Below are 13198 nucleotides of genomic sequence, written 5' to 3' on the forward strand. Positions count from 1 at the left end.
ACCGAGTCCTCGTTTACAAGGGGGTCCTGTTAGAAAATAACACGTTTTGTGCAGCGTGTGAAATGCAGCGTGGGCGCTTAACGGAGTACAGTTCAGTTACAAAACACCAACGTCACCAAATGTTTCTTCTTGAGCAGTCTTATACAAAACAATATCAAGTGCAACACCTAACTGATCGCTCTCATCAGTCGACAGTTCATGCCTTTTTTAGATAATGACGCAAAATGGTTAGTTCCAGTTAATGATACAAAACGTACTTGTCCTGCAGTAAATTATATGCATGTGTTTAAATGGAAAGAATGACTGAATGTATTAAAAACACTGCTCTTTAATTCACTGTGAGGTTTCTTCTTTTCTCGCACTCGTAATGTGCTGTCATAGGCAAACATATAAAGCGGGTTCATCTGTGTGTGTGTGTGTATATATATATATATGAAATAGGAAAAGTGCTGTGTACCAAAATGAGCTAAATCAAAAAGAAAAGGTACATATAAATATGATTAATTGATATATATATCAAGACATCACAATTTGTGGGATGGTTCAATGCTATGGAACTAATGCTGTCAGGAAACAAAGGGAATGTGAAATTATTTTCAAACTAGGCACTTTGGAGCCGTTTGGAATGAACATTCTATTCTGAGGTCATCACCATCATCATCATCATCATCATCATCATCATCATCATCATCATCATCATCAGCATCATCAACATTCTGGAATTTTGTTTAAAAGACTACTTGTTTGTTTTTGATCAGCTTCTTAAAGCACTGTTTTTTTGTATTCATATATATTATACGTCATATACAGACTTCTATATATATATATCAGGACGGTTCAGACTTCAAGTCCTTGAGCTGGGTAGAATGCTAATTTAATTCCAAGAGGCTCCTGCTGTGATCCGGGGTTGTAAAGATACGCACGCACGCACGCACGCACGCACACATACGCACGCACACACACGCCTTCGTTAGGTATCAGTCAGCTTTTATTTGTTCTTGCTGCTTGTGATACACACGCTGAACTAACCTGTACTTCCCATGCCGGCTAACCTTTGACTCTCTCCCTGGCGCACTGGCTGAGTATTCGACAAACTCTGGACTGCATGGTAGCCAGTGGAACGGAGCGACCACACCACCGCTCCAAAGTGCAGCAGATATATCAATGGAGCAGTAGAGGGTTTTAACAAACTGGACTGTAAACACGGCATTCACGATACAATCCAGATCGCCCTTTAAAATATATTCATGAGAGTGTTCTGTAATATTCACCCAGGACTGGAAGATAAGAACTTTGCATCGGCCACACTGTGTTTGAAATGTGTGTGTACACCTTTAAATTACTGGCTTGAATTCATGCGCGTGTATTGATTGGGGGTTGACCTTTATGGAGAGGAAGCGAGAATGAGAGAGAAACGTGAGTGAGACTGAACAGCTGTTACAGGTGCGCCACTGATCAGGAAGGTGGATAGGAAGGCAACACCCCACAGCGATTCAGAAATAGAAATCGTGTCTTTAATTTTCATATTTCAGACAATATATAAATACATTAACATCTTAACATGTTTGTTTTATGATAAGAACAATCCGTTATTGTTGCCAGAAACATTCCTTGATAAATCCGGTCGAGATCTGTGTTCCCCTTAATGATTCTAGAACCCAAACAGAACCATTTGATTCAAATTCGACGCGTCATATTTGGAATGCAGAAGGATCAAAGAAGGAAACCCCCGATGATTCTATTTAGAATTTTATATTCAAGAGCAGCAAGAATTTCCAGATGCGCGCTCTCGAGTCCACGGAGCAGGAGGATCGGGTGCGCGCATCGCTTGTCGAGTTCAAGACAGTACAGAGCACAATGTCGACAAAATAAAATTACTTTTTTGGATCCCTGAAGCTCACACACATTAACAGTTAAACAGTTCTATACAAACATCACACCGTTTAAGTCAAATCAAAGTTGTCAAAGTTACAAGTTTAAACCACATAACCCTACAGCAGAACGTGGCTGGTTCAAATCAGTTAAGTCTTGCGGTTATTTTAATTCCTAGACCGGCCATAAAATGACCCACATCTGTCTTGATACAGAACTGGTCGTGAGATCCTGTCCCAGTTCCATTATATCTGAAAGACAGAGCATGCACTGCGCACGAAGGCAGGACTCCAGCTGTCTGGTACAACATGGCTAATAAAAAGTCGCGTTATTGTTTTAGATTATTATTATTATTACACGTATCTGGTGATTACAGTATCTTTGGCACCCTCCGCCCTTCCTGCGCCTTTTTCAGAAACGAGGAGCCGGATTTCAGCCTCCGGATCCCGGACAGGTGTTTGTTAATCAGCTGCTGCAGTTTGCCTTTCCCGACCGGCTTGCTGGTGTTCTTGGCGCCGCTGGAAGCAGCAGTAACGCGAGTCCGGTTCTCCGCTACAGCGCTGAGGCAGGACTCGCGGGCGCCGAGAGCGGTCGCATCGCAAGATAAAGAGCGGCCAGTCTTGTTGCTCGCCGCGGTTCCCGGTTCGGTCAGATTACAGAGTTCGGCCAGCGGAGGCGATCGGCTTCTGGGAAAGAGGGAGTCGGCATCAGGAGCTGCCGTGGAGCCGGAGAGGAGGCAGGGGTGGAGGGTGTGCGCACCGCTGCTGCTCCGTTTCCCCAGGAAGAGTGCCTGCCTTCGGATCTCCTGGTCGAAAAACAGCGACTCCTTGCTCCAGATGCAGGGGCTCTCGCTCAGGGTGAGGAAGCCGTACGGGGTGGTGATTTTAGCTAGGTGGGGCAGCGACATGGCGGCTTGAGTCACCGGGTCCGAAAGATCTAAGACTCGGTGATCAGCGGCGTGCTTGTGAAAGTCCTCCCCGGTTCGATGCTCCAGATCCCCGAGGTCAGTCCGGGGCAGCGGGACCGAAGCCAGGCTGCTGCGCCGCGGACTCGGGCTCCTGGAGCGGTCTGGTCCGTGCAGGTCGTATCCCGCAGAGGGGGAGGAGAGTTTGCGGAGTGTTTTGGGACCCGGTACCCCGAGGGATGGTATTATAAACTGGGGGATGCGGTCCGGGGTCATCACCATGTCCTGCAGAGCCCGGGACCTCCGTGTGTCCGAGCCGCGCTGCTCTAAGTGCGGGGAGAGGTCCTTTCTGAAAGACAAAGCGGGCATTTTCAAAGTGCGGGCTGGTGAAGAATACTAACGTGTTTAAGAAGGAATTAAACTTCTGATAAGACTCAAAAGGCGGTGCTGTATCCTAAATTAGAAAAATCTTTCAAACGTGTTACTAAAATGAAAATAACATGTATAACTAATAACTAATTCAACATGTAGGTTAAGGTATATATATATTTAAAAATGATCATCTAGCCATCATATACGTATACAAAATGCACTAAAACTGAAAAAAAGGTGCAATTTATCAAATAAGCCGCTCATCGCCGAGCCTCTTGCTTGCCAACAGAGCGCTTCACGGTTTTTATATAGCGTCCAAGTGACGTCACATAGCCAAACTCTGCCCGTGACCCGTTCATCTGCTTTCCTATTAATCACTGTAGTCTGCACCGGCAAACACGGCGGTGTCCCCCAGGTCTTAGCGCCCTGCACATCCTGTTTCTGTCCATGGTCCTGAATATCGACCGGCTCCGATCGCGTAATTCTGTAAGACTGAGTGTGGAGTCCTTCGATACCAATTTACAAGTCTGATAATGTCTTTGCATCTTGTATTTGACGATGGCGATGTTATCTATTACCAGTGGAGTACCACAGGGATCAGTATTAGGTCCTCTGCTCTTCCTAATCTACATTAATGACTTAGATTCTGGTACAGTAAGCAAACTTGTTCAATTTGCAGACGACACAAAAATAGGAGGAGTGGCAAACACTGTTGCAGCAGCAAAGGTCATTCAAAATGATCTAGACAGCATTCAGAACTGGGCAGACACATGGCAAATGACATTTAATAGAGAAAAGTGTAAGGTACTGCACGCAGGCAATACAAATGTGCATTATAAATATCATATGGGAGATAGTGAAATTGAAGAAGGAATCTATGAAAAAGACCTAGGAGTTTATGTTGACCCAGAAATGTCTTCATCTAGACAATGTTATAAAAAAGGCCAACAAGATGCTTGGATATATTGTGAAAAGTGTTGAATTTAAATCAAGGGAAGTAATGTTAAAACTTTACAATGCATTAGTAAGACCTCACCTAGAATATTGTGTTCAGTTCTGGTCACCTCGTTACAAAAAGGATATTGCTGCTCTAGAAAGAGTGCAAAGAAGAGCAACCAGAATTATCCCGGGTTTAAAAGGCATGTCGTATGCAGACAGGCTAAAAGAACTGAATCTATTCAGTCTTGAACAAAGAAGACTACGCGGTGATCTGATTCAAGCATTCAGAATTCTAGAACTAATAGGAGTCTTATTTGCACCTCTGGGTTGTAGATCGGGGGAGAGTTTTTTGTTCTGTTGCCACGTGGCTGTTTAGGTGGAAACACGCGGACGCACACACGGGTTTCCTGGTTTCCACGGCAACAGAGACGTGGGGAGCGGCTCGTAAGAGAAGCGATACAGAATACAGGGAAGCCTGGGAACAGCCGCACGGAGGCGCTGTTGCGTTCTACATATTAAACACCATAGATATCAATACTGATACACTTATTATTTATAATAATGATGCTACTGCTACTACTAATACCCTCATAAAACGTTACCACTTTATTGATAATACCACGCTATGTTTGCATGTGCTTTACCATACCTCGCCACACTTTACCATGCTTTTACTATGGAACACCTTTAAGGGTACAAATACGATTGCTTCCACGTATTTATAGGTCACAGTACAGCTAGACCATTGGAGTGAAACTGACCTACACAGTACACTTAATACAGTAATAATTTCTTATTTAAATGGAACAGGAGCAAACACGCCGGGGAACTATTAGACCACGCATAAAGAAACGTTTAGCTTTAGTACGTAAAAGTGACATTATTCTAATATATAGCTCCGATGTTTGTTTTCAAACACTTTCCCTTGACAACTAAACATATTTATCTCAAATCCAATAGGAATTATCTGTTGTGTGTTTAACATTTTGGTTTTTACATACCATTGACGAAAATAAATAATACTTAAAAAAAAAAACAACAACAAAAAAAAACGTCCTTGTTTCTGTTCAGGTGATTTGAAGTTTCTGTTCAGGTGATTTGAAGTTTGTGTTCAGGTGATTTGAAGTTTGTGTTCAGGTGATTTGAAGTTTGTGTTCAGGTGATTTGAAGTTTCTGTTCAGGTGATTTGAAGTTTGTGTTCAGGTGATTTGAAGTTTGTGTTCAGGTGATTTGAAGTTTGTGTTCAGGTGATTTGAAGTTTGTGTTCAGGTGATTTGAAGTTTCTGTTCAGGTGATTTGAAGTTTGTGTTCAGGTGATTTGAAGTTTCTGTTCAGGTGATTTGAAGTTTCTGTTCAGGTGATTTGAAGTTTGTGTTCGAGCTGTTCTCCATTCTCTGGCTGTCCGCTGCCATCTAACGGCTATTCGTGTAACTGCAGACGGAGAGAAGTTGCTGGTTTATCAAACAGCGAGTTATGAAAGAGGAGACGGGTTTCTATATAGGGGTAGCAAGATATTCAGTGAGCGAGGAGTCTGAATGGTGGCACTGCTAGCTAGAACAAGGGGCATTCTACATTCTACAAATCTTTAGTACATTTCTAAGAGGAGATGAATATCTATTCAGCATTGTAAAGCACAGAGATGTATGGTAAAGCACAGGGAAGCATTGTAAAGCACAGAGAGGTCTGGTAAAGCATAGGGAAGCATTGTAAAGCACAGAGAGGTCTGGTAAAGCATAGGGAAGCATTGTAAAGCACAGAGAGGTGTGGTAAAGCATAGGGAAGCATTGTAAAGCACAGAGAGGTGTGGTAAAGCATAGGGAAGCATTGTAAAGCACAGAGAGGTCTGGTAAAGCATAGGGAAGCATTGTAAAGCACAGAGAGGTCTGGTAAAGCATAGGGAAGCATTGTAAAGCACAGAGAGGTGTGGTAAAGCACAGGGAAGCATTGTAAAGCACAGAGAGGTGTGGTAAAGCATAGGGAAGCATTGTAAAGCGCAGAGAGGTCTGGTAAAGCATAGGGAAGCATTGTAAAGCACAGAGAGGTCTGGTAAAGCATAGGGAAGCATTGTAAAGCACAGAGAGGTGTGGTAAAGCATAGGGAAGCATTGTAAAGCGCAGAGAGGTGTGGTAAAGCATAGGGAAGCATTGTAAAGCACAGAGAGGTGTGGTAAAGCATAGGGAAGCATTGTAAAGCGCAGAGAGGTGTGGTAAAGCATAGGGAAGCATTGTAAAGCGCAGAGAGGTATGGTAAAGCATAGGGAAGCATTGTAAAGCGCAGAGAGGTGTGGTAAAGCATAGGGAAGCATTGTATCAATATTATATAAGGATCAATATTTAGACTAGAGTCACATGATAACTTATTCCAGGTCTTACAGGAATGCTTTCTGTGATGACCCTTTTTGGTCTTTATAAAATAGCTGATCAATCATTATATATATATATATATATATATATATATATATATATATATATATATATATATAAGCAGTATATGTATCTAATGTTTATATATATAAGCTGCAGTAACTGTTATTATTTTTGCAGATGGCTATTTGTTTCTGTTACAGATTTCAATTCAGAAAAATATTTCTGAAAAAAGAAAGCGATCAATATTAATTGAGACAGACAAGAGATTTGTATCAAAACGGCCGACTTCTTTATTAATGGTGTAGAATCAACACTCGTAACACTATAAGAACAACAATAATAATAATAATAATAATAATAATAATAATAATAATAATAATAATAATAATTAAAATGACATCGGGAACAATAACAACTTGATTCAGCATAAAACGAATGAAAAAGACATTTCAAATTGGAATGGTGATCTACAATGATAAAAGAAACTTGTGCAACGCTTTTAAAAAATCATGTTATTATTATTATTATTATTATTATTATTATTACCACCCTTATAAACGCTTCCCATAGTAAAAGCACAGGAAATTAATAAGTACGGTGCAATCATGGGCAAGCACAGGAAACACTGCAAACCATGAACTATGTTAAATGCAGGTATAACCACCGGGAGAGCATGGGGGGCACTGCAAAGGGACCCTGCTAAACTTTTACAGGAGGTATTTATTGGGGTTTCATTTTCAAATAGTGGTGCTTTCGAGGCTGTAAACTGTTAAACACTGTGTTCTTTTCAACTGCATGACAGAGTCTGCATTCGTGAAACTGACAGGAAACGGACTCTCTCAATGGTTATGGCTGCAAATAATTCCACAGACCTCACCGCTGCTGCAGCCTTCAATTTGGCTCTCACATGTAAATACATCTATTTCACTTTTAAAACACCTGGCACTACACTGGGCTAAAGAAAGTATGCAGTTTGCATGCCTTATTTTCACTTCCTGGGTCGCCGCAGCTGTGTCTTCTGGGGCACTGGCTGAATGCATGTCAGTCTAAACGGGAAGCAGCAGCTGGTTGGTCAATGTCGGGGAAGGGGCGGGGACAATATCGCTCTCCAGGCGAGGAGGAAGGGCAGATTTGGTTCTCCTCTTTCGACGCTGCACCTGCAGAGCGCATGGAGGCGCTCCAGGGTGAGAGCCAGGGAGTCTTTCATCACGGCCGTTAGTTCGTACCCTTAGTCATTTTTGGTTTGCAACTGATCCGTTTTGGTTACGAATAGCAGAAATAAATGAGCTCGTATGGACAGCAGTACATATAGGAGGCTGTGTGGTCCAGTGGTTAAATAAAAGGGCTTGTAACCAGGAGGTCCCCGGTTCAAATCCCACCTCAGCCACTGACTCATTGTGTGACCCTGAGCAAGTCACTTAACCTCCTTGTGCTCCATCTTTCGGGTGAGACGTAATTATAAGTGACTCTGCAGCTGATGCATAGTTCACACACCCTAGTCTCTGTAAGTCGCCTTGGATAAAGGCGTCTGCTAAATAAACAAATAATAATAATACTAGTTATGCCTCAACTGCTTTAAACACTTGACTCTTCTTAAGATATACAGCAGCCCCCTGCCAGCACCACTGTACACACACACTGTGATAACGCCTGCGATGTCACAGTCAACACTGCAGTCTCTTCAACACTGAACAAACTTACTATCCAAATCATCCAATCTAATCTTCAAGCGAACAAGTTAATATCCATCAGACAAGTCAGGCTACAACTCCCATTATTTATTTGAGCATATATCTAGGTAGTGTTCCAAAAAAACTGCTTTTTTTTCTTGTGAAATGGACCGTTCCATTGTTGAGCAGCCTACAGCAGTGCTGCCGGCTGTGACATCACCAGGACAGGAACACTGGCTTCTCTTACATCTAGCTGCAGCTTTAACAGAAAGCGAAGGCTGGCCGTGCCTGCTCCGTGAATTCCTCATTGTGGATGGCTGTTGTGACTCTCTCTCTCTGGCGGGCTGCTCCCCTGCAGCGCTGGGAGATCCGAGCCGATCTGTATTTAAATCTCACGTTCCCACGGGAGAATGGCGCCGTTCCAAACTTCCACTCTCGGTTTCCAACCCTGCTCTGATTCGTTTAAACTGAACCAATGAAAACGTCCAGCCAGCCCCTGCAGGGCTTCATCATCTCACTGTACCCGTTAACCCTGCAGACAGCCCTCCACAAAACTACAGGCAGCACTCTGAATCAGATCCATGAGCACTGCGTTGACAAACCTCTTGAGGATCAAATCACAGTTCAACAAAACGTTGTGGGGTGCTTAGGAGAAAGCAGCTGGTGGCACCAGAGTTTTCAAGGTGAAAGAATTTTTGTTTCCAGGATGAGGAATTTCAAAAAGGCACAGACGGCCCAGCAGGAGTTGAACTTGGCTGAAAGCTGAAACGGCAGGTCCGACAGAGAGGAGGGTGGGACTGTCAATAAAGCAGCACTGGGAGCGACTGCACCCGCTGCTCTGGCACCCGGGTTCAAGGCAAGTTTTACAAGCTTTGGTTCTGCACTTAAAGAAAGAAAGACAGACACACAGAAAGATAGAATGAACACTAATATTCTAAACCTCTCCAAGGCTGTCCAAAGTCCATTCTGGTTGTTCGATGGCTGGGACGACAGTCAGTCTGTCCGAAAACCTGGCGAACCAACCCCAAGCCCTCCACCCTCGCAACTGCACACAGAGCACAGCAGGAGCGGAGCGAGGCACGCATGTCCAGATACGATAAGGATCATGTAAAGAATGTCCTCTATTAGGATCATGTAAAGAATGGACCCGATGATTGGTGACACTGCTAACCCACAGAGAGAATCAGGGGCGGTGCTTTTTAAAAAGCCGGGTGCAGAGAAACCGTCCTGCAAAATAAGTTTCCAACAAGAACATGGTTTGTTTAAAAAAATAATTTAAAGAAAAGTGAGGCTCGTTTTATTTTTGGTCCAGCGGGTGGTTTTTGGCTGAAGGGTTAAAGTTTCGGGGTTTGGATTTATTTTATTTTTGGTACAAAGCCGAGGACAGTTCTGCTGAACAGCGGCAGTGACGGGCTCAGCTCTGAAGAGCCACTGAAGGTCTGGTAGAGTTTAGTGAAGAGATTCAGTACCAGCAAGTAAAGAGATACTGAGTGTGTTCGTATTGTGTTAGGAGTATGACAGCGTGTGTGTGTGGGTGTGTGTGTGTGTGTGGGTGTGTGTGTGTGTCAGCGCACACCTGTGTGTGTGCGTCTGTCTCTCAGTGTGTGACTGTGTGTGTGTCTCTCAGTGTGTGACTGTGTGTGTGTGTGTGTGTGTGTGTCAGTGATTGACTGTGCGTGTGTGTGTGCGTGTCTCTCAGTGTCTGTGTGTATTTCAGCGCACGCCTGTGTGTGTGCGTGTCTCTCAGTGTGTGTGTGTGTGTGTGTCTGTCTCTCAGTGTACGACTGTGTGTGTGTGTGTGTGTGTGTGTGTGTGTGTCTGTCTCTCAGTGTGTGTGTGTGTGTGTGTATATGTCTGTCTCTCAGTGTGTGTGTGTGTCTGTGTGTGCGTCTGTCTCTCAGTGTACGACTCGTGTGTGTGTGTGTGTGTGTGCGTGTGTGTGTGTGTAATTCTAACAGTAAGTTGAGTCTGCGTGTTTCGATTTGGGTCCAGGCCTGGTCAGTTGGGTCTCTGATTGAGGTCCAGTTCAGTGTGCTGGTGCTGGTTCTTGTGTTCTGGGTTGGTTCTGTTCAGTTGGGCCCCGGGTCGGAGATGGGCATGGTGTGCAGAACCTCGTCCAGGAGCTGCAGGGCGCGGTGCAGGTGCACCTCGATCCAGCAGGGGGTGTGCTTGATGCTCTGCCGGGGGTAGTCAGGACCCCAGCCCTTCACAAAGCTGAGCCGCAGGATACACAGCCTGCGCAAGTCATCCACGCCAATACCAGCCGCAGCAGAGAGACCTGGGGAGGAGGAGAGAGGAGAGGAGAGATGAGAGGATGAGAGAGGAGACAGGAGTGAGAGAAGAGGTGAGGAGGGAGAGGAGAGAGAGAGGAGGAGAGAGGAGACAGGGGTGAGAGAAGAGGGGAGGAGGGAGAGGAGAGAGAGAGGAGGAGAGGAGAGAGGGGGAGAGGAGAGGATGAGAGAGGAGACAGGAGTGAGAGAAGAGGGGAGGAGGGAGAGGAGAGAGAGAGGAGGAGAGGAGAGAGGAGAGAGGAGAGAGGAGAGGATGAGAGAGGAGACAGGAGTGAGAGAAGAGGGGAGGAGGGAGAGGAGAGAGAGAGGAGAGAGGAGACAGGAGTGAGAGAAGAGGGGAGGAGGGAGAGGAGAGAGAGAGGAGGAGAGGAGAGAGGGGAAGAGGAGAGAGGAGAGGATGAGAGAGGAGACAGGAGTGAGAGAAGAGGGGAGGAGGGAGAGGAGAGAGAGAGGAGGAGAGGAGAGAGGGGGAGAGGAGAAAAGAGAGCAAGAGGAGAGGATGAGAGAGAAGAGACAGGGGGAGAGGAGAGGAGAGAGAGTGGGAGAGGAGAGAAGAGAGCGAGAGAGGAGAGAGGTGGAGAGGAGAGAGGGGGGAGAGAGGGGAGGATGAGAGAGGAGACAGGAGTGAGAGAAGAGGTGAGGAGGAAGCGGAGAGGAGGAGAGGAGAGGGGGAGAGGAGAGACCAGCCTCCCCTTTGCCCCACTCCTCCTCCTCCTCCCCCTGCTCCAGCCAGTTTCTGACCCCACACCCCTCACTTCCACTCCAGAAACATTTCACTAACTCCGAGGTGGAACGGCAATCACTGCTATCAACTCTAAAGTTTAGAGCGATACTGAGATCTCCGTTTATCGTGTTTAAAACCCGAGAGCTGCCTGTGGAATGAAACTCCACACCCTGCCCGACCCGCAGCTCCTTCCTGAGGATGGGAGGGGTGCTGCGTCTGTGGGTCGACTTTCAAAGGGGATATTTGGCTCCACTCGAACTACGAACTAGCCATAGCGGCTAAAACAGCTCCTTTTAAAGGGGGGGGGGGGGGGGGGGTACTCACTGACGGCGGGGGCGATGCCCCCCACGCTGCCCGGTCCCGGGATGTTTCCTGCCACAGCGGCTGCCTGCGCTGCTGCTGCTGCCTGAGCCGTCGCTGCCTGCTGCTGCATCTGCCTGTGGCACTGGCGCAGGTCAAACACCTGGGGGCAGCAGAGAGAGGGCCATTAACTGTATCTGAAACTTTTATTGGGGAAAAAAGGCCATACGAGCTGCATTTACCACGTTTACAGCAAATGACAAGCGCATAAAAACACGGAATACACATTTCAAACTCGACACATCAAACACACGCGCAGGGCTTCTTCAGATCATGAATCCCTGGAACAGATGACTCAAATAAACAGGAAGTTTGTTAAAACACCCCTTTAAAAAGAATCAGATTCCAGTGAAAGATCCTTCTATTGTCAAGTACAGCCTGGAATACAACAGTGATGATCTGAAGGACACTCTGAAGAACAAACCTACAGATCCTGGATCAGTCTTCTTCAGCGACTCCTTATGAGCTGTCATGTAAATCACATTGTTATAATCCAGAATAGGAAACAAACGGGGCTCAGCTAATTAAAACCTTGATGTAAAAACTTAAGCAATGACGCTCGCCATACAACAATCACTGTTTTTCAGATTTAAGAGTTGTATCGATATTGACACCTAAGTATGTAAAAGTCTCAACTCTCTCCAAAGGTGTATGATTACAAGGAACAACAATAAAAGTGGAATTAATGCTTTGTATCATTTTCTCTGAACCAAATAACATGATATATATATATATTTTTCCCCCCCATTTAAAATCAAACCATTTTTATCAAACCAATCTTTTCAAAAAAGTCATTCTGTAGCGTCTTAGTTAAATCATGGCCATTATCAGAGCTGTAATAAATCACAGTCATCCGCACACATCTGTACAGGGCTCCAGACAGTAGATATTTCATTAATAAAAACAGAAAATAAGAGATCCAAGAATTGAGCCTTGAGGGACACCTGAGGATACAAGCCTAAAATCAGATTATCAGACAACAGCTTGGGAACGTTCTGATAAATACGATTTAAACCACAACAGTGACTCCAAGATTTAGTTAAGTATTTTCTGATTAACTAAATCAAAGGCCTCAGAGAAGTCAACGCAGATCGCTCCAGTTATTTCCTTTCTCTACAGTATATCACTTGTTAATTTCAGCAATGCTGTCGTTGTCGAATGAGCTTTTCGAAAACCAGATTGATAATCAGTTAATAAATGATTGGTTGTTAAACTGTTGAATCCGGGCAATTCTTTCAATGATCTCACTGAGAAACACGCTGCGTGTGGCGCTGTGCAGCACCAGTAAGGGCCCTGGTGAAACGCAGCACAGCTGATAAAAACACTGGGACAGAGTCGCCACGCTGTCACTCCACTAGTGACAGCAGTGTGAGTGGGAGTGGTCCCTGGTTCTCTCTCTGTGTCAAGCTGTGTGTCTCCTACCCTCTGCTCCCAGTCAATATAAGAGAGCCTCTGGGTTTCAACGCCAGGCTGTAAACACTCCTGGCAACGCTCGGAAGGTGTGTGTGGCCCCTGTGAGGGTGTGTGGCCCCTCTGCAGCCCCTGTGAGGGTGTGTGGCCTCTCTGTGGTCCCCCCCACCCCCTCACCTTGATGTAGGCCCCCGGGTAGATCTTGTGCACAGCGTCGCCAGGGGCCCGGCCGGCCTCGCGGTCCAGGTAGTAGCTCTGGACGAAGACGGCGTGATCACTGAGACAACGCA

The 13198-nt window shown here is 45.4% G+C and overlaps 1 protein-coding gene across 1 annotated transcript; it reads right to left on the reverse strand.

The window, feature by feature from the left end:
• Positions 1-9942: 9942 nt before the first annotated feature.
• Positions 9943-13192, reverse strand: LOC117970760 (mothers against decapentaplegic homolog 4-like). The gene is made up of 3 exons (XM_059006078.1): positions 13086-13192; positions 11463-11601; positions 9943-10401 (listed from the first exon to the last, which is right to left on the reverse strand). The coding sequence occupies exons 2-3, from the start codon at positions 11569-11571 to the stop codon at positions 10193-10195; spliced, it is 318 nt and encodes a 105-aa protein (XP_058862061.1). The 5' UTR covers positions 11572-11601; positions 13086-13192; the 3' UTR covers positions 9943-10192.
• Positions 13193-13198: the final 6 nt, after the last annotated feature.

The sequence above is a fragment of the Acipenser ruthenus genome, chromosome 32 (genome assembly GCF_902713425.1).
Source record: "Acipenser ruthenus chromosome 32, fAciRut3.2 maternal haplotype, whole genome shotgun sequence".
Classification (NCBI taxonomy): domain Eukaryota; kingdom Metazoa; phylum Chordata; class Actinopteri; order Acipenseriformes; family Acipenseridae; genus Acipenser; species Acipenser ruthenus.

Excerpts from the sequence above, each read along its gene's own strand:
- LOC117970760 (XM_059006078.1), bottom strand. The coding sequence starts at position 11,571 with ATGCAGCAGCAGGCAGCGACGGCTCAGGCAGCAGCAGCAGCGCAGGCA. Across the intron at positions 10,402-11,462 it reads GGGCATCGCCCCCGCCGTCA|GTCTCTCTGCTGCGGCTGGT; the intron begins GTGAGTACCCCC and ends CCTCCTCCCCAG.